The sequence below is a fragment of the Nannospalax galili genome, unplaced genomic scaffold (assembly GCF_000622305.1).
Source record: "Nannospalax galili isolate Female #2095 unplaced genomic scaffold, S.galili_v1.0 scaffold45, whole genome shotgun sequence".
NCBI lineage: Eukaryota > Metazoa > Chordata > Mammalia > Rodentia > Spalacidae > Nannospalax > Nannospalax galili.
This window is the reverse complement of record NW_008355775.1, coordinates 6,845,061-6,870,746: the sequence shown is the minus strand read 5'-3', so window position 1 is coordinate 6,870,746 and position 25,686 is coordinate 6,845,061. Positions and strand designations below refer to the sequence as shown.

Sequence of the window (25,686 nt, the reverse complement as noted above, 5' to 3'; positions counted from 1 at the left end):
CTTTAATCTTTGGTTATACTTTCCTTTTGGGTGTTTAAGGCCATACAGTTGGCCCAGATAAACCAATTTATTTTTACTCTTAAGGTCGTTTGAGGATCTGTTCCTCAGGGATCACATGGGCTTGGGAGGAGCCCCTGGCTCCTTTCTTTAACCAGTTCCGCCTATGTGGAGATAAGTCAAAGGTCCTACTCGACCATGGCTGGCTTCGCTTAGAAGCATGGAGGAAATGATTCCTCTGTGTTGACCCTCCTCTTTGTAGACTGGACACTGGTTCAATTCCATCTGGTGGGGTCTCCTCGGCCTCCCTGATTGCCTCACTCACCCTCCCATCTCCCCCGCTGGTCTCTCCTCCTAGCCTGGGTTCTGTTCCATTCCTTGTCTTGGTGCCCCAAACACCTGGGGAACCACCACTGCTTCCTGATCCTTTGCACCCAGAGCAACTCAGTTCCTTCTAACAGTCTTTTTAAAAGTAGAATCCTCCTTCTCTTGATTATGGCCTAATGCATTTAAAAAAAATTATTTAGTATTTTTATTTTATGTGTCTGTATTGCCTCATGTATGTAGGTGTACTCAAGTCGTGTAATGGACAAGGGGGTTAAAAGAGGGCATTATGGATTGTTGTTGGCCACCATGTGGGTATGAGGAATTGAACCCAGGTCCTCTGCAAGAGCAGCCAGTGCTCTTAACTGCTGAGCCATCTCTCCAGCTCCTGTATGGGCTTAATTTAGTGATATTAATGATAAATGGAAAAAAGGTAGAAGAGACAGTGTACAGTTTTGGAGACTGGATCATAAAAGGCACTGTGGTTCCCTGCTTGCTCCCTCTCAGACTACTTGCTCTGGTTGAAGTTACCTGACCTCTGTGAGGACATTCATATAGCCTCTGGTGCTGCCCTGTGGCAAGGAACTGACACTGTAGGCCTCACGCCTATGCATGAGCCATCTCAGAAGTGGATCCTTGAAGTCTCCAGATGACCTCAGCCCTGGTTAACTGCTTGACCACAGACTCCTGAAAGCCCATGAAGCAGAGCCACCCAGCTAAACCATTCTGAGTCCTTACCTTCATGTGATGTATTAAATAATAAATGTTGAACTGCTAAATATTGGGAACATTTGTTACACAGAAATAGAAAACTTGAGGTAATAACTTTTACAATACTGACTTTTACAATACTGACAAATGACTTTTGCCTACCCTTGCAACCAGAAAGTTATCTTAGCTTGTTTATGATGTAGAAAAGCTCCCTGAGCCATGTGCTCCTCTTGTGATTTGGGCATATGGCCTTAATCCCTCATGACCCTTCCTTGCCCTGGACTCAGAACAATATATGAATGTATGAGTATTTACATATCAAGTGCTTCAAACAAGTGCTTATTTCATTAAAAGCAATGAAATTGATAACATCTGTTTATGGCTGTGTGTGTGCTATTCTAAGTCAGGAGGGGTCAGAATGGACATAATCCTGTGATTAAATGCTCATTTTTACTTCCCCATTTCATGCTGGATATACTGTTTCAATAAAAGAAAGAGTTCTTATTCAAGAGCCCAGTTCTGAGAGAATTCTGAAGGAATAGGCTGTCGGTGGTTTGGGTCCACTCTTTGTTTAAAATAGATGCTGAGAGTCAGGCTGTCTTTATTTGAGCACTATAGTAATGTGGCATTGCATAGTAAATGTCACAAAAATGAGTATACTCTATTATTATCAGTGTTTTCATTCCCACATTTCACTGATGTCTCTAATATTTTATAGTATACAGTCTTTTTTTATGTGTGTGGTACTAAGAACTGAACCCAGGGCATTACATATGTGAAGCAGGCACTCTTGTCACTGAGCTATAGCCCCAGCCTTACTAGGACAATAGCTCACATATTTTTAAAAAATTATTTAGTATTACTGTGTGTGTGTATGATGTGTGTGGAGGGGTTGTGGGCATGACATGACATGCACGTGGAGGTCAGAGGACAACTCTATAGAGTCAGTTTTCTCTTTCCAACTTTATGTGGGTTCTTTGGCTCCAAATCAAGTTGTCAGGCTTGAATGGCAAGAACTTTATCTACTGAGCCATCTCATAGACCCTGTCATTGTTTTAAAAAATCTGATATTTTTGCTGTATTTGTTTAACAAATATGTTGAGATCTAATTCACATACTATAAAATTGGCAAATTTAAAAAATTTGCCAGTACATAAAACTTGCCTTTTCACCACCTTAAAGTGTACAATTCAGAGCACTGGGCACCTTCACAGTGTTCGACTACCATCACCGCGAAGCTCCTGAACTTTTTCATCATTCCAAGAAGCTCCATGTCTACGGCTGATCTGTTTTTTAAAAGACTGATTTTATTTTGCTCCTCAAACTGGAACAATCATGTGATAACAAAGTAATGAGTTGACAATTTAATAAACAAAACATTCTTTAAATGTGAACAAATTTGGAAAGAAGTGACATTAATACTTCTAACGACAAGCTAGGAATCTTTTTTTTTTTTTTGTACAAAACATGGAAATCTAAGATATATTGAGATATATTCCATTTTATTTGTTTTATCAAACAAAATCTCAAGTCATTTTTTAAAAAATTACTTTTTGAAAGTCTTCTTAAACCCATCAAATACTTAACATCCCAAATATACACCATAGTCAAGGAGCTAGAACTGGGGGCAGCTGTTTGGAGTATAATAGGCAAAAATCAAATAGGTGCCATGAATAGTGACCTTCATTCTCAGAACATTCATGGCTGTCTACAGCTGTGGATTAGAAGGATGAGGAAGAACATCCAGGCTCAGTTAGTTCAGACTCTCTGTCACAGGCTATGGAGTAAGAGGTGGTCTTCTAGCCAGCTCTTTGCCAGAACAGCTGGGTAAAGGTTGGTAATAGATGTCATTAGTTTTAGCACCATTTTCTTATAAGTCTTATTATAATATTATACAGAACAGTAGTGACCAGGAAATATTGCTGCTGAATTGAAATATACAGTCAGGGCCTATGTCACATTATTTGATGGCTTTATTTCTAGTGATTAATGAAGAATGGAAATGAAGCTTGTGCAAAATAATATATCTGGGAAGCAGAATTCCCTTTCAATCCACCCAGAGAGGACATCAGAGCCCTGCCATGGCAGGTCCAATGACTACCCAGATAGGCAGATTATACTCCTACCAGAGTAGTAGGAGCAGCTCAAGGACAGGGCAGCAAGGGTTGGAGGATGTTTATATTACCCTCATATTCACTAGACTGGCATCTGTCATGGTATGAGTCTTTCTCATTGACTCTTCATTCCTTCATTAAAAAAATGTACTGGGTGTCTTCTATGTCCCAGGTGCTATTATGACACTGATGATAAGCTGTGAACAAAGTAGTGGTGCTAACAGAAGAGCAAAACTTTACACTCATCTGAGTTTGATGCTCTTTCAGCTCATCTGAACTGACACATATCAGGAAGATAGAAGTGGGCCTGAGAAAGGGTTGAAGGTCCAATTGTGTATTCTCATTCTTCAACCTTAGAACCCCAATACTAGAAGTAAAACAGAGAATGAGGGGAATATGTTTGGGATCCCCTCTGCTTTACGAAGGCCAACATATGAGACACTGTCCACTTCCTTTCCTCAAGCCACCCCTTCCATCAGCTCAGAATGAAGAGGAACTTTCCCAGCATTTCTCCTCACTGCCTGGGAAAGCAGTACAACTCACAGTACATTAGGAGACACAGCCACAGTCATGACAATAAATTCCATGCAACTTGGGAGACACCTCTCTGACAGACACAGACCCACAACTCCCATGAGCATGGTCACAGAATGACCAGGCACTTTCTCTGGGCAGGGCTTAGGACTACCCAAAAGCTCAGGATGCTTGGGGCGGATGGGAACATGGTCTTCTCAGGCATAGGACATTGAAGTCCAAAGGAATGACAGGAATAGAGCCACAGGGGGCCCGGGAGTGGCAGAAGTCTAGAGGAAATGGGCAATGGCTGGTGCGGGGGAAGGGAAAGTCTAAGATAAAAACACATTTCGTTATTGTGGAAACTAAAAGCAAGGTACAGGCATCCAACCATGCTGACTTCAATGCAATAAGACTTAGGCTCCGAGATGAGTGAGTGAGATGTGAGCCAAGGGGTCATGGGCATGGAATCCTGGACACTACATAGCAACTGTCTTCTTGACTTTGTTACAAGAATTGTAACTCTTGTCATTAAAACTAGTTATTGCCAGAGGGAATTCTAATGAATGACTCGTAATCAAAAAGAGCCAGCTGCTCCGTCTCTAGGACTCAGGAAGAACTTCCTGCATTGTTCCCAACTGCCTGCCACACAGCTTAGGAAGTGGGATGAACTAGCCACCCTGGCTTCCAGACACAGCTCCAGCCAACAGCAGGAACCGTCCAGCTTTTACTGGCTTTTGAAATGTACTGTGGGTTGAAACTGGACTCCTTTGTGTGGTTATGGAGAATAGGAGCCAGGTGAGCACAGGGAGGAGAGTGAAGAAGAGAAGCCAGCAGAGTTGGGGCCTGAGGCCCAGCTTGCACAGAAATGTGCTCCAGCTTCCCCAGAGCCCTACATCCAGGGGCTCCACACACCAGTACTTTTAGGATCGCAGCGGGGGTCCTGAGGAGGGAAGTACGCGGGCACAGAGTGATTGTGGTAGTCTTGCAGGCGGGAAAGGAGTTTCTTGACAATTTGGGGATGCTTTCTGGACAGGTCGTGTCTTTCTTCCGGGTCCTGATCGATGTCAAACAGCCAGAGAGTCTTGGTTGGGGGGTCTGATGAAGGTATCTCAGAAATGTTGGAATGAGATGGAGGTGGGAACCAGTAATCACAGCCTGACAAAGAAGCAAAACTTGATTAGGGGAGAAGCATCATTGGCAAGATCTAATCTCAGGGAATACAGGGATGAGGCCATACTGGTTTATGGGTGTGGTCTTCTGCAAGAACAGCCAGTGTTCTTAACTGCTGAGCCATCTCTCCAGCCCAATAAATATTTTTAAAAAATCGGGGGTGGGTCAGGACCTGGAGATGAAACATTCCTCTTCATTATCCCCTCACTCAGCAGCCCCAGTGATAACACTTTGTAGGAGGCAATCATCATTTGGTGAACCTTTCCTTGACGTTCTTTCTGGTGGCAAAGTCTACTTGGGCCATGACCATAACAGAAGTTGTGTAATAATCAAGACCAGACTGGATTTTAAAAGTAGAACAAGAAAATCTTCAAGAGATAGTTATCTATGACACGCTGGGATCATAAAAGATTTGAAGGACTATTTAATATTTCAGATGTTAAAAAGGGAGGGGAATGGCTGGGAGCCTTGAGAAAGCGAGGAGAAGCAGTTAGAACTAGTGATAAGGACCTCCCTCTCTAGAGAAATGGCCAAGGGAATGAAGCTCCAAGAGGATGGATAGATTGGGGGCATAGCTCTGCCCTGTCTGCTGCAGGAAGGAAGCTAAGTATTTTACCTGGGTGGCCTGTGAGGAGTTTCCAATTTCTGTGTCTAATTGCAGCATGGATAGATGTGTTAAAGACAGAATATTCTAGAGAAGAGTCATCCTTTGCTGGAGTCCCACTTTTGCCAGGACCTGGGAAGAAATAGTTTGGAAGAGTTCGATTGCTGTTATTGGCCCGTGTCGTTATAAATCAACATTTTATATTCTTGCAGAACAGTAGCTTTTATTCAACACTAGAGTGCAAATGTGTGCCCTGCCACAGAAATGAATCTTTTATTAAATATAAACAGAAAGCTATAGTTACAGTAGCTGTCAGTCATAAACCACCACAAATATAAAGGAAATCCCAAGGAGATTAGAACACTAATTCATCCTTAAAATCACTGCATTCCGCCAACACACAGATGGCCATGTGCATGGCAGTGTCTGTTACATAGCACATTGAGCTGGGTGTTTGGGTTTGTGTGTGTGTGTGTGTGTGTGTGTGTGTGTGTGTGTGTGTGTGTTTGTATTCTTTCTATTACATGTATAAATTAAACACACTTTCTGTGAATACTTGTACCTTTGTAGATAGAATATTAGATTATAAAATGCACATTTTAATGAAGTCTATTTCAAGCTAGGAGAGGTTAAACATGTCATGAGAAACTGTAGATATATTTATTTTTAAACCACCCATGAAAGTTAAAAGTGAGCAATACTCAGTTAACTATTCAACAGAATAACTATGGGTATAAGAACACACAGGGGGTGGGGAGCTGGAGAGATGGCTCAGTGGTTAAGAACACTGAATGTTCTTGCAGAAGACCTGGGTTCAAGTCCCAGCACCCACATGGTAGTTAACAGCGGTCTGTAACTCCAGTTCCAGGGGATCTGACGGCCTCTTCTGTCCTCTTCAGGCATCTCATGCATGTGGTACACTTGTATACATATAGGCAAAACGTATGCATAAAATAAAAATAAATGAAATTTTAAAATGTTTTTGAGAATTAATTTACATATCAAAAATTCTCTGTCAGAAGCTGGGGTATAGTTCAGTGGTAGAGCGTGTTAGCTTAGCTTGTATAAGGTCCTGGGTTCCAGCCTTGGCACTAAATAATTTCTTTTTCATTTTTTGAGACAGGGTCTCACTACGTTAAAAAAAATTTGAAAAACACACTGGGTATATAAATTATTAGCTGGTATCAAAGATTATATTAACTTATTTAAGGTCTTACAGTAATCAATTAAGTACTTGAGGGGAACAGTTACTACTACCTGTCCCTTAAGTTTAGAACCAATTAAGAGGCAGAGGCCAGAAAGATGGACCTAAAATATTGCTTTTACACTGATCAAATTACCTTCTAGAGAACACAGCTTCAGACCTATGGGGGTGAGAATTGCTAATAAGTGACTCTTGACTTAGCCACCATCACCAATCTTACTGGGCAGCCAGAGGGCTTCCCTAGAGCATACAGTGAAGACCGTTTACATATACATCCAGCGTACATGCTGGCTCTAAACCCACCAAACAGGCTAGACTGGGCACACTTAGTTCCTTCTTGGCTAACTCTCACCCTCACCTGCTGTGGGGAGGAATGCACTGAGTTGAGGATGCTGGTTAGACCCATGAGGACAAGGAATGGAGGTCTCTACCCCACAACTATGAGTGCATATTTAAAAGCTTCAACTTCAGACCTTGCTGGATAATATTTAGCCTCTTTTAAGTTTATAAATATGGCAACTGTCTTGGAAGTGCTCCAAAATGTTTCTGAACTACTAGGCCAGGAAGTAATTCCACAGTGTGTGGTGTACCTATGAGAGTGAAGACTTAAAAACAAAACAGCTGAGCTAAATTAAACAATTAAACAGAGCCAGGGTATAGCTTAGAGGTAGAGTACTTGCCTAGCACATAAAAGGCTGTAGGTTTGAGCCCCAGCATTGACAGAACAAAACTAAAACAACAAAATGTGTACATTCCCCCGAGGTTGTGAAAGGCAAGAGGACCTCTTGAGCCCAAGAGTTCAAGACCAACTTGAACAAACAACAGTAAAGTAACAGATTTTGTGACTGTTGTGTCATGCATGCCCTCCATCCCTGCAGAGCTTCAAGGTTCCCAGGTTTAACATAGGTTCAATAGAAAGTATGAGTTCCATTGCTTGTCAGTCTTTTGAACTGACTCTGGAGATTCCTGAATGCTGATCCAATAAACATCATTGGTTTCAGTCTGAATAACCATACACCAATAAATCATTAGCATCCACAAGGAAAACCTTTTTGGACACTTGCTTCTTTGCTTGTGGATATTTTGGCTCTTACACATATGGATGCTTCTAGCGATGGAGATACGTGAGGGTGTATATCATAAGAAGTGGGTTCTTGATACACAGACTGTGCTAAAACTGTGAATCCCCTTGTCTTACCCCTCATAAGTTTGTACAAAGTCCACATTTCAATACCAAACATTTCAGATGTTAAATAAAACAAGCAAGCTTTGTGAACATAAACAAAGGAAGCAGCTATCTCAGTCTGCTTATATTTATATACATTTTTTCTTAAAACAAACAGGAACAAAAAATACCTAAACAACAAGTCTAAGACTAAACAGTGAATGATACTATTATTTCAACTTTGTTTTTTCTCATTCTGAGGACTTAAACAAAGAGGAAATGGCAGAGAACGCCATAACTAACACCCCGGGAGCCGTCACCCATGGAACAGATGGCAACATCTTGCCATATTTGCTTTTCCAAAGATTTTTAAATTACATTTTATATAAATATATATATATATATATAACTGTCAGATTCACATTTAAAAATTTTTTCTTTCTCTATATATATATATATATATATATATAGTGTGTGCCCGTGCTTCCATGCCACTGTGGTGTGTATAGATCAGAGCATAGCTTGACTTGGAACATTTGGTTGTTTACTTCTACCTTGTAGGTTTCGGGGATCAAACTCAGGTCTTTAGGCATGGTGGCAAGCATCTTAGGCCCAGGGTTTAATATATATGTTCATGACAGGTTTACTTCTTTGCCAACCTGGGTGTCTTTCTTTTCTTTTCTTTTTTTTTTCATGTCTTTGCTTAATTGTCCTCATTAGAATCTCTAATTAAATGCTGATACAGATTGTAAGAGCAAAATACAATCCTTGTATGTTCCTGATCTAAAATGGTAACTGTAGGGTCTTCAAAATAGATGTCCTTTAAGGCACTTTCTACTGCTATTTTGAGAGCTTTTATCAATGAAGGAGTGTTAAGTTTTGCCCAAAGGCTTTTCTGCATCTATTGAGACTGTCGTATTTTTTTGTCCTTTGATCTACTGATGTGGCATCTTACATTAATTGATTTTCAGTTGTTAAGCCTATCTTTTATTTCAGGGATAAACCCCCACATGGTCATACTATATAATCTTCTTTATATATTTCTGGATTCCATCTGTTAGCATGTTGTTGAAGAGTTTTGTTTATATTCATAAGATATGCTGAATTCTTAAATTGGTGTTTTAATTGTAAGTTGACAGTATATGAGGGCAGACTGTTGAGATGAAAAACAGGAGGCACAGATTTCTTTGAATGACAAACTCCAAAGACTTCTCTGTCAGAGCTGATGTTAATGAGGATGCAGGAAAGAGCAGTGTGACTGAAGTAAGTCCCAAGGGCCCCTTCTCCCACAAAGTCATGGTGATACACATGCCCCACAGCACGCAGTAGGCACCTTTGTGACCAAACTGCTCGGGCTCAAATATCAGCTCCTCCATTCACTAAGTGTGGGATCTCGTTGTTAACAGACATGCCTAGCCCTCAGTTTCCTCATTTGAAAAGTGCAGGAACACAGGATTGTTATGTGGTTTGCATGATGGCACCACTGAAAATGCTCAGTACTCATTCCAGCATGTGGGAAATGTACAAGAAATGTGATTGCTAATTGTATAATCTTGGGCAACTTATTGAATTCCCTGTGCCTCGGTTTACTATCTATTCTATTAAACTTATTTAACAAGTGACATAAGACATATACAGTGCTTAGCATAGTATTTTGTATACTGTAAGACTATTATCAATATTAAAGGCAGTAACAGTTGACACAAGTACTTCCCATGTGCTTGGGAGCATAAAACACTGCTCTGTATTGTTAACCTGCTTAATTCCTGCAGCTGCTCGATGAAGCAGATCATAATATCTGGCAAGGACTATCAGGGAACACTGACTATTATCAGTATAATATAGTTTCTTTTCTTTATTAAAAATGTATTAATTTTATTTTATGTATAGGAGTATATGGCTTGCACATATGTAAGTGCACCGGTGTCATGCAATGTCCACAGAGGTCAGAAGAGGGCATCAGATCCACAGGAACTAGAGTTATGGATGGTTGTTAGCTGCCATATGGGCGCTGGGAACCGAACCTGGGTCCTCTGCAAGAGCAGCAGCCAGTACTCTTAATTGCCGAGCCATATCTTCAGCCCCTTTTCTTTTATATCCTTTTATATCCAAGGAAAAATAGGAAAAGAGGAATAAAGGAGAAAAGTAGTCAAAAGTGTTTATTATACCAGAAAAACAAACCAACAATAAAGTAAAACCCACTCCTCTGAGAGAGGAAACCTGTAATTGTTCTATCAGGCATGTTCCAGAGTCAGAATAGGGTTGAGGAAAAATAGATATGGATAGAAACTGATTTGCCATTTTGAGGGTTTAGTTTCTTTTCTGTCTTGTTTGGACTGAGCTCTCTTTATTTTTATAATTTACAGAGAGTAGTTTAAAATTTCATTCTCTTCCCACTAATTCACTGGCTTTTTCTGCTTGCCATCTTTACTCTTAAGGGTGTATGCATATTTACTAACAGGAAAAATTTATTCCTGGGTACATGGGAGAAACCCCAGCTTTTCCAGAAACTTGGTTGTCAGTATGTTTTCTAACATGGAATCAATCCTCCTGCTAGGTATATTTTCCAAGAATAGGACAGATTTAGGTTAACTAGCCAAAACTACCTCCATCTTTTACAAGTCTAAATTTAAAAAGATTTTTTTAAAATTTGTTTTTAACAGTAAGCTGCTTACTTGTGTGAGTCAAGTCTCTTAAAATTTACATTGAAGTTTAACTTATGCTAAATATTAAACCGGCTGATCATTTCTTCTTAGTTAAACTAGCATAAAGTTCAAAGGACCCCAAACTAAGTGAAGTTCAAGCTACAAGGTACCAGCTAGTGAGAGGCCCCTGACCAGAATCTGTATCTTCCAGCAATCAGAGCCCACATAGGCTGCAGTTGGATGGATGTGCTTGGCACACATGTGGATCTAATCTCCAGGCTGCTCATGGCTTCACATGTTCCAGTTACCATGGGCTTGGGCTGCACTCTCATTTTGTGTGGCAAAGCCATGCCCAGATGTGAGTGTGTGCATTGTTGTCTTATTTCTTATTTTAAAAACATTTATAAATCTAAAAATGTTTTTCCTCTAAAAATAGTTTCCTAACGATTACACTGGCTAGAACCACCCCCTTTGCTCCCTGCCTTCTTAGCCCCATATACGCTCTGAGCTGAAGCTCTGCAGACCCACTCTGGTTAACTTTTGGACTTGCGGCCACAGCAGCATATGGGTACCTCTTTACCAGCTCCAAGTCTGGGATGTGAATTGTGAAGAATTCAGCAGACAGGATCCCCACACCATCACTCTATAGCTCTGAAACAGAGCCCAGAAATCACTGTGCATCTTAGGGGCCTTTAGAACAATTTCTTTTTATTGTGTTAATCAATCATTGAACCATTTTCTTTCTAGTTCATTCCATTTCTATTTCACTGTAAAATGAGGGTAAAAGTGCTGTCTAGCCCACAAGACAAATGTGAGGCAGAAATGGATCCTATGAGTGGTGGGCAGCATGTACCATAAGTATGAAAATCCATTTACAAGGCTCTGGAATTCCTACTGTAGTTGCCGTAGACTAGGAGCTTAGGTAGACCCAATAAACTAAAATATCATTTTCATCTCAGCTAAGCCCATGACCTATGACTAGTAACCACTGGAGTCAAGGTGCTACCAACTGTCCAGCCCTTACCATTTGTATGGTCTGAACCAGCTGCCAAGGGAACAAAACACTGTTAGAACACAATGGGGGGAGTTGTGGCAATACCATCTAAATTCTACACACTATACCGCAAGTCTGCGCAAACTGAAAATCAGCCAAGTGGACCAGAGATTGCCAGTTCTCACTCCAGACTGGGATCCCCTGAGTCCTGCTGTGGTGGTTCGAATGAGAAATGTCCCCCACAGGCTCATGTATTTGAACACTTAATCCCCAGTTGCTGGTTCTATTTGGGTGGGGTTATGGAACTTTTAGGACAGAGAGCCTTGCTGGGGGAAGTACGTCATTGGGCGGGGGGCTTTGAGAGTTTATAGCCTCATCCTACTTCCAGTTCCCTCTCAGTTTCCTATGTGATGAAATGTGGTCTGCCAGCCTCCTGTGCCTGTCATTATGTGCTCTTCTGGAACTGTAAGCCAAAATAAATTCTTCCATAAGTCGTTTTGGTCATACTGTTTTAGCACAGAAACAAAAAATAACACCCAATTCTGGTTCCCTGGGCCCATTCAGCTCAGCCCTGGCCTCTTACCTGGACCAGCCTGGCTTGACATGGGCTCCTGACCTTCTGCCCCCTTCAGTGACCTGACAGTTACTTTAGCAGCATCAGCTGTGTTCATGTTGGTCTCTGCACAGCTACTACTTTAGGATGGGTCCACAGAGGACCCCTGTCTCACCAGGTGGTCCATTAGTTGGACCAGTTGTGGTAGTCTGAAAATTCTCACAGGTGCCTTTTTAAATACCCAGCCCATTGTTTTGTTGGGCCCACTTTAGGCACCTAGGAGACACTTAGCATCCATTTCTTATAGACAAAAGACAAAAGGTCACTTTGGTACATGCCTTTAATCTCAGCACTTGGGAGGCAGGGGCAGGCAAATCTATGAGTTCCAGGCCAGCCTGGTCTACAGTAGTGAGTTCTAGGCCATCTGGGGTTACACAGAGAGACACTTCTTTCCAAAAAGACGAAGATGCATTTTTACTATATTTATCATATATACAATACATGCAGTTTCTACATTTGGTATCTTTATGTGAAACTGATTTCATAGCTAAATCAGATGTCAGTGAGCATGGGCATCCTTCACTGGTGACTAACTTCAGAACCCAAAGAACAAAGAGACTTGTCTTCCTGATTGCTGAGGAAGGAAGGAAGAGGAGAGATCAGAGAGCTGGAAAGTTTCTGGACCACATGGCTATCATCTTCTCAGAAGCAGACTGGTAAGTGGGGGGAGTAACAGTGGTAAGTTATACTAGGTGTGTGGGGGAACAGGGGACCAACTGGGGAATCCTGATTAGTGTAGGTAGGGAAAAAAAGGCCTCCCTAAAGAAATGATGGCTCACATGAAGCTGGAAGGCTGAGTAGACATTAGAAAGGTTTGAAGTTGTATTACTATTTTTATGGGGTAGGTGCAAGGGAGGGGTGTGATGTGGGAACATGACATGAGCACATAGTCCTGTCATATCTGTATGCTTAGACATTAGAGATTCTCATTTTACAGTTTCTACTAAAACACGAACTTCTTAAAATTTTCTTGAGATTGGGCTAGTTTCTCACTCCTAGTCTTACAGCCCAGAATAATAACAACAGTATCAGGGATCTCATCAAGGGAGCCATTCTAATTCACATATAATTTTAGAAAAAGAAATAGAATGTATTCAGCAGTCTTCATTTGCACATGTCCTGAAAGTCCACTGTTATGTCACAAACCAGAAGAATGGCATAGAAAGAAAAGAAGGGAGGGACTAGGAAGAAAGAAAAATGAAAAAGGAAAGAAAGAGAGCAGCGGGGTGGGAGAGACAGAGAAGAGGGGTGGGGGTGGGGGGCAGCATGATGGATCCCCCATGGGCACTTGGGGAGGGTTTAAGAGCCATTTTGCCTTTCATCTTACCTGCCTTTGCTTGTCATCTTTTTCCAATACTAGGTGAGGCCACCTAGGACATCAGGGTAGCATGAAGCTCAGAGTTTGTGGAGCTGAAGCATCATTTAATGCCTATAGCAAGACTTCAACATATGCCAGGCTGTCTTACCTGTCGAAGCTGCCCTGCACTTTTCCCAGAGCTAAATTTATGGAGTTATCTAGGATTGAGCTGTATGGGTTTGGAGGCACTCCTGCCCCTTCCCTCAACCCTTCCTCTACTCAACAGCCCTGAACCATGGACATTTTACCCCTCTTGTGCTTTCTGTTGATGAAACGAGTAACTATCTCATAGTTTTTTGGGAGAATTAAATGAGACAGTACATTAAAAAAGTCTTTAACAGGGTCCCTCATACATGATAAATTTTCAGTAATTATTATTATTATTGAGTGTTGTAGTTGTTAACATTTCACAATTTACATATGGTAGTAGTTTTTAGACATTTTACATGACAAGCTCTTTAAACAAACTCTATGCAGCCTCCCTTACATAAAACAACAAAAAGCAGAGCTGTCCAACTTCTACCTTGGGTCATGGTGGATAGTCCTCAGAGGACTTATGAGCTTCATGGACCCCCAAGTGGAAGCCAGTGGCCCAGAATCAGTGCTAAACACTCTATGAGGGTACAAGTAAGGGGTGAGGTAGTGTGCGGGGCCAGGCCAGCACTGGGTCGGGGGGTACTATTTTCCCTTCCCAGGCACTTGCACCCCTTGGCCTGTGTGGGTCTACAGTGTGTACTCCAAGAAGAGCAGGGCAGGGAGGCCTGCCTGACATTAAAAGTCTCCCTCCTTCTGGACTTTAACCTGATTAATGCAATTTTTTTTTTTTTTGTTACACCCACACTACTTATTTAGAATCCTGTCTGTCCTTGGCAAAATCCTTACAACTCGAAACAGGAGTGTTGGGAAAAATAGGCCAGACATGAAACTAATTGGAAAAAGGTGAGGAGGAATATTACAGATGTTATTTATTACCGGGGGGGGGGGCAAATGCTTATTATTTTTATATATGCACTCCACATGATGTGTTTCAAATGAATCTAAGTTCATGATTTTCAGTTACGAAGTCAATTCTCTGACACCTACTCACTCAGTCCATATTTGATATTTAAAAAGTCCTTGTGAAAAACCAGCTTTGATGTGGCTTGCTCAGCCTAGACAGAGTTCAAATGTTAATCATTATTGAATTGTGCAGAGTGAGTACTCAGAAAATGAGCCTGTTTATGGGGAACTTCAACAGTTGGTTAAAGTCTGACACTAGCCAGGAGTGTCAACTGAGCAATACAAACCAAAAACCAGAAAGTAACTGCTCACTGAACTGTCAACCTGTGACCATCCTGATAAATGAAGCCATTGGTGTCTGAAGTGGGATGACAGAGACCTTATGTTTGGTTACACTAAATATTTATTTCATTTAAAAAAATATTTACTTATAATTTTTATTTATGTGTATGTGCCTGCATAAGCTTATGTGCACCATGTGTGTACAGGTGCCTGTGGAGGCCAGAGGGTGCTGGATTCCTTGGAAATGGATGTTACAGATGGTTGTCAGCCACCAGATATAGGTTCTGGGAACCAAACCTGGGCCGTAAGCACCCTTAACCAGTGAGCCATCTCTCCAGCTCCTATACTGAATTTTGAATAATTTGTTTGATATAATTCATTTATCTATAAAACAAATACTGTATGTGCTAGAGACTAAATCCTCAGAATTAAAACAACAAAAAGAACAGGGTCTAGAAGGTAATAAAAATGACTTTGTTAAAACATCACATATTGTAAAATAATAGACTAAACATTAGTTGCTGGGTGAATTCACATACAGAGTGCTAGGAGAATCCAAAGGAGATGTGACTTTCCCAACAGGGCACACTGAGCTGGAGCCCTCAGGTCAGGATGAATATGACAAGTGATGAAAGTGTGACAAGCTCCAGGCACATGGCACATGCCTGTAATCCCAGCACCTGGGATGCTGAGGCAGGTGGATTGAGATTTTAAGGCCAATTGAGGGAGAGGGAAGATACTGGGGTTGGGGTTCAGGCAGAACGATTGTTTCTCTTCTTGGAATGGTCTTCTCCCTAAGGAGTCCTTCTCCTTGTCAGTCTCTAAGAGAGGAAAATGCATACAAAGCGCATCACAGTGCCTGGCACAGGAAAAAGGCTCCATCAAACTGAGTTCATTCTCACATTCTTTTTCAGTCTCCTATATTTTTCTTTTTTCTGCTTGTACGTACGTGTGTGGGCACCTGTGCGTGCATGTGAAGGCTCAAAGTTTAGGTAGAGTATCTTCTAACACTCTCCAGTTTATTTACTGAAGCAGAGTGATATATCACGGAACCTGAACTCGCCAATTTGGCTCATCTAGTCATTATCCAGTATGTCCCTGGGATCCTGTCTCTGTTTCCTGAGCGTTGGCATTACAGGCAGTCAGCATGCCCACCCTGTTTTTTACGTGAGTGTTACACAGTCTTCACACTGTGTAGCAAGGGCTGTAGCCATCAAGTCATCTCTCCAGGCCCCTCTTTTTCTTCCTTTTCTGTTTATCTCTGAACGTTTTCATTCCCTGTGATTGAGTCTCAGCATTCCTTTGAGTATTTTATACTTAATGATCTTGCCATCTGCCCACATTTCTCTCTCTGTGGAATCCCTAGTGCCTCTTATCCAGGTCAAGCCACCCAGGATCAAGGTGGGCAGTGCCTGGCCCTCTTGCTTTGATCACATACTGCCCCTTCAGTCTGACCTTGTGTTGGCAGAGGGAATTTATCATTTATCTCTTATTTCTAGACTATTTGGCTGTGGAAAAAGTTCAATACCTTCAGTCTGTCCCTCCCCTTCTCTGGTTTGTAGACTCTCTTTGGCTCTGTCTCCCTTATTTTGTGCCCACAAGCCACTTGGCCTTTTGATGGCTCTGTGGCCAGAGTGAGGCAGAGGAAGAGGAGTCAGAGAAATCCTGACAGCCCACTGGGAAGCTTCCACAAGCAATGTCCCTCTGATACCCTGGACTTCCCAAGCAGGTGCCTTATCCCCACTTCCTCCTGCTGTAGTTAAAGTGGCAGAACTATATGGATTGGGAAGAGAAAGGGGTAGAGGATGGAATTTGGAAGCTAATCAACACTGAAAAAGTGGGGAGAACCTTGCCCCCCAAAACAACAGAAGGCGGAGACTAGACAAGTGCTGCAAGACCCAGGTGTTCATGGAGAAAATGATCAAGAGAAAAAGGTCCAGGAAGCAGGAAATGAGAGCTCTGGATTTGGCTTGCAGGATAATATGGAAGGAGGAATTGCATTAGGTTTCTCCCACAGGGTACCCTTATAAACACGAACTTGGGGTCCAATGAGCTTATAGCAACAAAGATAAGGTGGACAGAAAGAAGAGTAGGTATTTTCTCCAGTTAAAGTGCTAGCAGATGGTCTGTCCCAGTACAGCATCCACGTGCCAAACATGCCCTCCACTCTGATCTTGCCGCACACAGGCCAGTCTAACACAGGATGTTGGCTACTCAGCGAATTCACATTCTCAGTCTGTCTCTCTCTAAATACAACGTTTTTCAAGTAATTGGTAGAGTCCATCAACAAATGGCTATAAATAGGTATTGTATGTATAAAAAAAGGGAAACTAACCCAAAATATTCATCCTTAGCCTGTGATTAAGATGATGAACATGGAGCAGGCTGGGTCATCTGTTCTCTGGCTCAGGATGAAAGAAGAAAGTCTCCTCTGCCCCCAACATGGCATTTAGTGAAATCCCAACCACAAAGCCTCACATAGGATCTAGACGCCTTGCTGAAGGCTGAGCTCTTCCTGCGAGGTACAGTTCATATTCCAGTGTGCAGGAAAGACGTGTCTAGGCTCTAAACACATTTTTGGATAAGGATGAAATGATGCTAATTTAATACTTAGTTTGGAAAAAATGCCTTGCCTGTGGTTCAGCCATGATGGTCTCTCTGTGTTGCCTGAGGATGGCATCCACCTCAAGTCCTAGAGCCCACATTACAAATGTACCAGTGCAGAAAACTGAAGCTGCCTGGCATTCTTTCAAAGACAGTCCTCCACAGTATTGCTACCCACCACCCAAATCCCAGCATGTTACCCAACCCTGTAATCACTGCAATGAGGGCCATGAAGTGCTGCTTGCCAAAGATAAAAGAGCCAACACTGGGGCAGCTCTTTCTAGCCTTTCCTGGTTCTTGGCAGCAACTCAGTTGAAACTAAGGAAGTTTTATATTTTGAGAAGCTACCAGGGTCTCACATGAACCGAGATCCAGAACATAATCTCTTTCCAAAGGAAACTAGAAGCACGTTTGAGACAGTAAGCAAAGATGATCACTCTGCTCTACAACTGATTTAGAGAGAACAAAATATTAAAGAATTGCCAGCAGTTCCTTAGATCGACCTTAGAATGGTTCTTTTTCAATGAGCACCTGGATGAACGGCCTCTACGTTTGTAGGCCTGCTTTGAGTCATGGAGCTTGATTATGGAGTCCAACAGACAGTTTTTCTGAGGGTCCCTTCCCACCAGCCCAAGATGACTTCTACACTAACAATCATAAGAGTTCCCTAAGCTATCCAGCCTTGAGGCACATGGCACATACTTGCAACACAACTCGCCCAAGGATAGACTCTGAATCTATGCTGTCTAAGCCATTCTGCAGAGCCTCCCCCTCTTCTCTTCCTCCCTCTTCTCTCTCCCTCTTCTTTTACCTCTCCCAATTAGTCACTTAATCAAAACTTAACACATCCCTCCCCCTTTCCTTTCCCTTCCTACCAGGAGAACTATTCACATTCAAGGAGAATTTACTTTGCAAAAGCCTACTTCTAAACCTGTATATGGAAAACAAATTAAGAGAGGGAGAAAAATAAGACAGAACTGAACTTTCCATCTGACCTAAATAAGAATGTTCAGAATCATGCAGATGTACAAACAGCATGGAGAGGCCCATGTCATATCAGAGGCTCCTTTGGCTGGAGGATGGTGCCTTGCAGAGGCTTAGAGCAGCAAAGCCCAGAGGCAGGGTGACCTCTGAAGTATGGCCTATCGATCCGATGCTCTCTTGGCTATGGTATGTTTGTCACATAACAAATCTTGGGAGGGTGACTAATAGGCACCAAAACAGAGTGAGAGGGAGGAAGATATTCTGGAGCTTTGTGGTCTAGTAGGAAAATTATGGGCATCAGCAATTAATTCTATAGTTCTGCATGACCAGAGACAAGTTTAAGGGTTCCCAACAGCTAGAAATGATACTATTTGAGGGTATGGAAATGCTAATTGCACTGATTTGATACACTGTATATATTTATCAAATTAGTAATAGTGTACCCATAAATATGGACAAATATATCAAGCAAAAAAAAAAAAAAATAACTTAACCTGGGCTCCTGTCCATAATCCCAATACTAGGAAGACTGAGGCAGGAAGAATTGCTGTTGAGTTCCAGGCTAGTCTGAGCTATAATGTGAGACCCTGTCTCAAAAACCAACTCAAACCAAAACAACAACAACCAAATCAAACCAAAATAAATCTTGATAATACAGAAAATGCAAAAGACAGATAGATAGATCATCTAAACAGACTCTTAGATCTTGCTACTTCTTTGTTGCTGTGCACAGGAAAGCTGCAATATTTATCACTGAATATGCCTTGAAACCCCCAGAGTCAGCTTCCTGAATGGGCAAAAGCCCACAGGCAGGCAAGAAGCTGCCTGTAGAGGTGAGAGGGTCCCTGTTTCCCACCAAAACTATGTCTAAAGTCTCCCTCTGGGGTTGAAAAAACACTCTCAGGGCTGGAGTGATGGCTCAGCGGTTAAGAACACTCATTGTTCTTGCAGAAGACCTGGGTTCCAATCCCAGCACCCACACGGCAGCTAACAACTGTCCGTAACTCCAGTCCCAAGGGATCTGACAGCCTCTTCTGACCTCCATAGGCAGTGCACGACATGGGTGCACTTACCTACGTGCAGGCAATACACACATACACATAAAATTAAAAAAAATTAAAAAGAAAAAATACTCTCCCTGAACTGCTAAGGCTTTATACTTTAAAAGTGATTTCACATTAAAACAGCAACAAATCAACAAAAATAAGTTGATCCTCTTTCTTGTTCAAGGGTGGTATACAGTATCACAGGAATGACAGAAAAACATTAATTTTTTTGAGGATGTACTAGGCATTATGTTTAAATGTTTTATTATTTTTATTTTCCTTGTATGAGTATATTGCCTGCATGTATGTAAGTAGATCCATGTCATGCAATGCCCACAAAGGCCAGAAGAGGGTGTCAGATCCCCTGGAACTGGAGTTATGGATGCTTGTTTGCCACCATGGGGGTGCTGGAAACTGAACCCAGATCCTCTGCAAGAGCAGTCAGTGCTCTTAACTGCTGAGCCATCTCTCCAGCCCCAGAAGCTTAGAGTGAATTAGAAGAATAATGTCACAGGAGTGGTAACATGCAACTATTTTTATTTATTTATTTATTTATTTATTTATTTATTTATTTACTATACAAGGGGATTTATCAGATTGGCATGGTTTATAATGTCTGCATTAACTGAACACCTAGTGTTGGCAAATGTGGAGTAAGTGTTCCTGAACTCTTGAGACAGAAAGCTTACTTCTGGCTAGTAGAGGAAGGAAGGCTTTCCAGAGAAGGTGAGACTTGGGTGAGGGCTCTCACTGAGGAGTCAGATAGATTTGGAGAACAGATGATCTTCTCTGGTACAGGGGGACAGTGTGCAGAAGGAAGTATGTTTGACCAGAGGAGGAAGGTTTGGCACTCTGGCAGGGTAGAGGGGACAGAGTAAGTAATAGTTTGGAAAGAATGGGTTGCAAGGCATGGTGATATATGACTAATCCCAACACTCAGGAGGTTGAAGCAGGAGGATCATGAGTTTTGAGGTCAGCCCAGGCTATATAGCAAGGCCTCAAAAGAAAAGGAAGAAAAAGAAAAAGAAAACAGATGGGGTTGAGTCACTGTTAATTGTCCCAATTATAGAAGCAGAAGTTTTTCAGTGGTAACTGAAGCCAGAAGCATTTTTTGGGCAGGGAAGAAAGGCACATTTTAGAAAGATTCAAAGATTCATCTCCACTTTCCCTGCTTATTAACTAAGCTTCTCAGATGACATAATACTGTGAATGTGGCTGTAGATGACAGCCAGGAAGTAAGTGTAATGGAAGGGGATGGCCTACATCACAGATGTATAAATGAACATTTTTATCAGAGCCTTGGAGCCTCATGGGACAAGTGCCAAGGTGGGAGAAGGAGGGAAATCCAGATGGCCAATAGAGCAGGTTTGGAGCAGTATTATGGGAACAAGAAAAATTACCACTAAATGTTTTTTAAGGGACGATGGTTTAGTTTAGGAACTGTGATGGAACACTGTGGGTTCACCAGCAATGGAGTTGCCACTGTTTAGCCTCACTGGGTGTACTATGAATGAAACTGCAATTGCAACGTGGCCCACATGGCCTGTGTCACCTGCTGAGATCACACTGACACTTCTTGTTCTCCTTTGCAGACAGGTGCATGCTAATGCTGTAAGGTGGGAACACCACCGGCAGGCCTGGGCCAGAATACCCTCCTAGACCCTCCATGTAGATAAACACTCAGCCTTGGTAGTTCATTAAACTGATAGAACTGCAGGAAGGAAGGAGTTGTGGTTCCCTGCATCTTGGAAATTGATCCATTTTGCACTGCCTGAGAATGAGAAACAAGTGTCCATCCTGTCTGAGCTTATACATGTTGGGTTTGTTCAGCAACATTATAACTAGTCCTCCATTTCTTGGTCTCATCTTACACTATTGCCCTTATTTAGAACATTCCAACCACATAGTTTTCTTTCAGCACTTGGGTACCCTGAGCTTTGCTGGCCCAATCTGGGCTTTCTCCACTGCTGGTGCCTTTGCATCTGCCCTGCCCTCTACCTAGGGAACTTACTATACAACCCTTTGCCTAGATAGCAACTTCTCCAGGCCTCTGATCAAACACCACTTTAGCATAGGAGCTTTAGGCCTCCCAAATTAACCTAGCGCCTGTTAATCTTTTATAATAAGCATTACAATTTAATTACGTACTTGTTTATTTGATATGCATGTGTCTTCCCCTAAAACACCCTAGCACAGCAGATTCATGACTCTTGCTCAGTCATGTACTATACATTCAGCACTCAGTACTGAGGTGTTCTACTACCAGACAATAGGGGAGAGAGAAAGAGAGACCTGGAAGGCCTTACACAAAGCCTTACAAAATTAGCATTTGAAAAATACAAGTTGACAAAGAGGAAGGCTGGAAACTATCCCCCCAACCCCCACTGAGGTCAACTAAAATCAGCCTTGGTTGGTCCAGAGATAACTCCAGAGTATCCAGAGGTGACCCATGAATCATTATAATACTAAAATGCATACCCCTGGGTGGAGATTTAAGATGTTATGAGACACACAATGCATGATGTTGTATGGAGAACTACATGTAGCAGAGCATGTGCAGAAATTTGCCTGAGATATGCAAATGAGCCCCAAAGCCCATGTTAGCTAACAAAAGGTCAAAAGCCCCAACTCTTGTACAGTACTTTGAACTTCCCCTACTTTCTCCTCTGGAAGTGTATCTTCATATTCTCTCACTTTGCTTGATCAGGGTCCAATTTTTTGCTCCAAGGCCCAAGAATATGGAACCCCTCTGGAGGTACCCTCTGAACCCCTTTATCAGCTAGTATCAGTTTAATAGTTATTAATGGATGAGCAGTACATGCAAGTCCTAAAGCCTTGGCTGGATTTGACAGTGATGTAAACAGGGCTTGATGTTGGTGGAGAGAGCAGAGAAGCAGGCTATCATGTCCACGGTCAGAGAACAGTAGGATTTAAAGAAAAGAAACTCTGGCTGTGGAAATGGCTCGGTGGCTGCATGCTTGCAGTGCAATCACAGGAACCTGAGTTCAAGTCCCCAGCATCCATATAAAAAATGAGCATGGCAGCACGTATACTTCCTATCAGCACTGTGGGAGACAGAAGGATTGATAGGGGTTCCTGGTTGTCAGCCTAGCTCTAAGTTCAGTGAGAGACCCTGTTGCAAGGGAGTAAGGCAGAGAGTGCTAGAGCAGCAAACCACATCTGGCCTCTGAATGCATGCTCATGGACATAGGTACTTGCATACAAACCCACACATACACCAAAGACCATGCACAACAGACACACACACATACTGGGGAGGGGAGTGAGAAAGGGAGAAAGTTCAGTATGGAAGGAAGAATGTTCAAGCTCCTGAGGGAGGGTAGCTTGAGCATCCCTTTATACAGAGGGAGAGTAGAAGGAATGATGGATTCCTCGATGCAGCTAGGTGCTGTCCAGCTCTACAATGGACCATAAGGACAATGTGTTGAATTGCTCTCCTCACACAGCCAACAGGGAACATGATCATTCTTTAAATCTGTGGGAAACATGAACCATGACGCTAGATTCAAGGGTTGCTCAGTTCTTGAGGTGGAAGTTCTTGGGATGGACTTTAATGAACTAGTGTCTCCTAAGAGCTTAACTCCAGGATCTTTTCTTCTGACTGGATTAAAGGTAGAGGAACTTTGGCAAGCAAGAAGAAGGTTCACTTGGGTCCTTAGTTTCATTGTGCTTGCTCTTCTAAGTGAAATGAGCTTATCTGCATGTAAAAAAGCAGCTTCCTTAGGGAAATCACAAGTAGGTGTGTGTGTGTGTGTGTGTGTGTGTGTGTGTGTGTGTGTTGAAGGGGTGCATGTGCTGGGCAGAACATTTTCTTCCAGGTCTCATGAAGTTTTCAGTTATGTAGCGGAGTTGGTGCTAGACTGACAATTCTCTGTCACAAGCTTTCCCCTTTGTGTATCAATATGATTAAGTCAGCCCATTGGTCCTTTTGTGTCCGTTGAAGACAAGAGAAAGCTGGCATCTAAGAAAAATTACTGCTACCACAAGTGATTTCTACACCTATCCTACTTCCCTTGTTCAGGACATAATTAGTGGGCCGTAGAAGCTACAAAGGATGGGCCCTAGCAAAGCAAAGCAAGTTCTGCTTGAAGGGTGCCAAAGGGACTGGAGAGGGCCTCTGGGTTCACACCACCCAGTACTGCCCTGCTCTTGCAGGCTTCCACGGTGAAGGCAGCAGTGGTACCCAAGTTCCCAGTGAGGCTGTTTGGTCAGAGGGTTTGGACTGACTGTCTACATTCTGGCTTGTGGCTGCTTTTCCTGCTTTATCCAGTCAAAACCCCTTCAGAGGATCAAATGGTGCAAGCGCTAAAAAGACTGGAGTACTTCTCCAATGAAATATAGGACTTTATTTGTTATCCCAACCAATATTTACTGAGTGCTGGGGCAGGAGCTGGATTTCATTCAGTGATCATTTTATGAACACCTGCTATACACAAGGAAATGTCCCTTGCTGTGCTCTACAGGCCAGGAGCTCAGGGGACAGGGTGGGGTCTGTTCAATGTTTCAGTGTCTTTATTTTCCCACCTGAGGGTACCTTAGCAGGCCTGGGGAATCAAAGGCACTAAGTGGAGTACTTGGATGCTTCTAAGAGATCTAGCTGCTAATGCTTTTTAGTCTCATGGATCTCATATAAGATATATGCAGTCAGGCTCCCTCAAAAGAACCCTGGGATACCAAGGGAGCAAGGCTCTCTCAGGATTAGCACTGCTCACTGCAGATGCAACCAAAACGTTGAATAAGCACATTTCACTCCAGCTTAGGGTGAATTTGAAAATCTAAGTGTGCTGAGTTCCTACTTCAATTTCTTGCTGCTTCTCTAAACCCACCCTGTCATTGAGGTTGGTCAGGGTAAGCACACAAGCTTCTCTTGAGAAAATAAATAAATAAGCTAGAGGGGAGAGGAAGGCCGGGAATGATTTCTTTTTCATGTGACAGAGAAACAATGGGAACCACTGAACTAGTCTGACTTCCCCAGCAATAGGAAAACAGCCACTAGCAGGAAAAGAGCAGGTCCAAGGGATCAGGGGAAATCTCTTGACATGGCAGATAATTAATCCACTAAAACTAACAGCCAAAGGCAGCAATGGAGGCTGTAATTATCCAAACGCTTTCAAAGAGTGCATCCTGGAGAAGAGACAAAAACAAGCAGTTCCTACTTTAATGGAGGCTGATGGCAGATAGGGATAGGCCCTTCTGCCTGCTTCTGTCCTCCCAGCTCTCCCATAACTGTCTCTACTCACAACGGCAGAGCTTTATAGCCATGCCCTCCTAGGTAATGGGGAGATGCTGTTTGGGGTCCTGTGTGTCTTTTGAGGTGTATATTGACAATTCTATAAAGTCAAGGCCACTTGAGGGTAGCAGCTGTCCCCTCAAGCTCCTTTTGTAGTACTAAGTACTTAACTCAAAGTCCTTGAGGGCTGGCATGATGGATCAATGGGTAAAGGTTTTGCCACAAAGCTTGATGATCTGAGTTCAGTCCCTGGGACTCACATGATGGAAGTAGAGAATCAACTCCCATAAGTTGTTCTCTGACCTCCATAAGGGTACTGTGGCACTCATAAGAACCATCCCCCACGTGCACACACAATAATGTTAAAAAAAGGAGATGCTTATGGTGGCACACACTTTTACTCCCAGTACTCAGGAGGCAGACACAGGCAGATCCCTGTGAGATGGAAGCCAACCTGGTTTGCATAGTGAGTTTCAGGCCAACTGGGGTGACAGGGAGACCCTGTCTCAAAAAACAAACAACCCCCCCAAACCCTAGGAATATTTGGTAACTGTTTATGGGCTCTTAGCATTGGCATGAGGGGTTTATAAAAACTCCATCCAGTGCTTCTTAGAAGCAGGAAGTACCTTGCAGTTTTCCTCAAAGGAATATATGCTGGATAAGGTCCTAGGTCAATACTATAACATTATAAAGAACATCTCCAGGAGGCTGTTGAAAACACCAGGGCATTTTCCTAATAATTGCTGAATTGCATAATAAGCAACAACCCTAATCCGATAATCACATCAGGACTATGTGATACTATTTTACTTACTGCATTTACCACTTATGGCAACACTGAGACACAAAGGCAGCCAATGTTACATCACCAGAATCTGCATTTTACTTAGTGATTTTATACCAAGGTAATGTGATGAAGGCCAAATAAGATGAGGGTATTAGGAAGAAGTGTGTCTTTCTGTTGTAATTTCTTACTTTTATTTTGTAGGAATGACTTTTACAATACTCACGTAGTCTGAACTAAAGACTTTTACCTAACCTTGTAGCCAAAAAGTTATTGTTTATAATGTAAACAAGCTTACTGAGCCATGTGCTTGTCTTGTGAC

At 42.4% G+C, this 25,686-nt stretch overlaps 1 protein-coding gene across 2 annotated transcripts in view; it reads right to left on the bottom strand.

Moving 5' to 3' along the window:
* The window catches only part of Arsb (arylsulfatase B), a 245,499-nt gene that overhangs the window by 30,141 nt on the left and 189,672 nt on the right, over nucleotides 1-25,686 (bottom strand). The window contains exons 7-8 of one of the 2 annotated variants that reach the window (XM_008853336.3): nucleotides 5,449-5,568; nucleotides 2,318-4,817 (exon numbers count right to left, since the gene is read on the bottom strand). The exons of the other annotated variant lie outside the window; for it this stretch is intronic. Coding sequence (XP_008851558.1) covers nucleotides 4,552-4,817; nucleotides 5,449-5,568 — 386 coding nt within the window. The 3' untranslated portion in view covers nucleotides 2,318-4,551. Of the gene's footprint in view, nucleotides 1-2,317; nucleotides 4,818-5,448; nucleotides 5,569-25,686 lie in introns of those variants that run through there. 2 annotated transcript variants of the gene reach the window in all.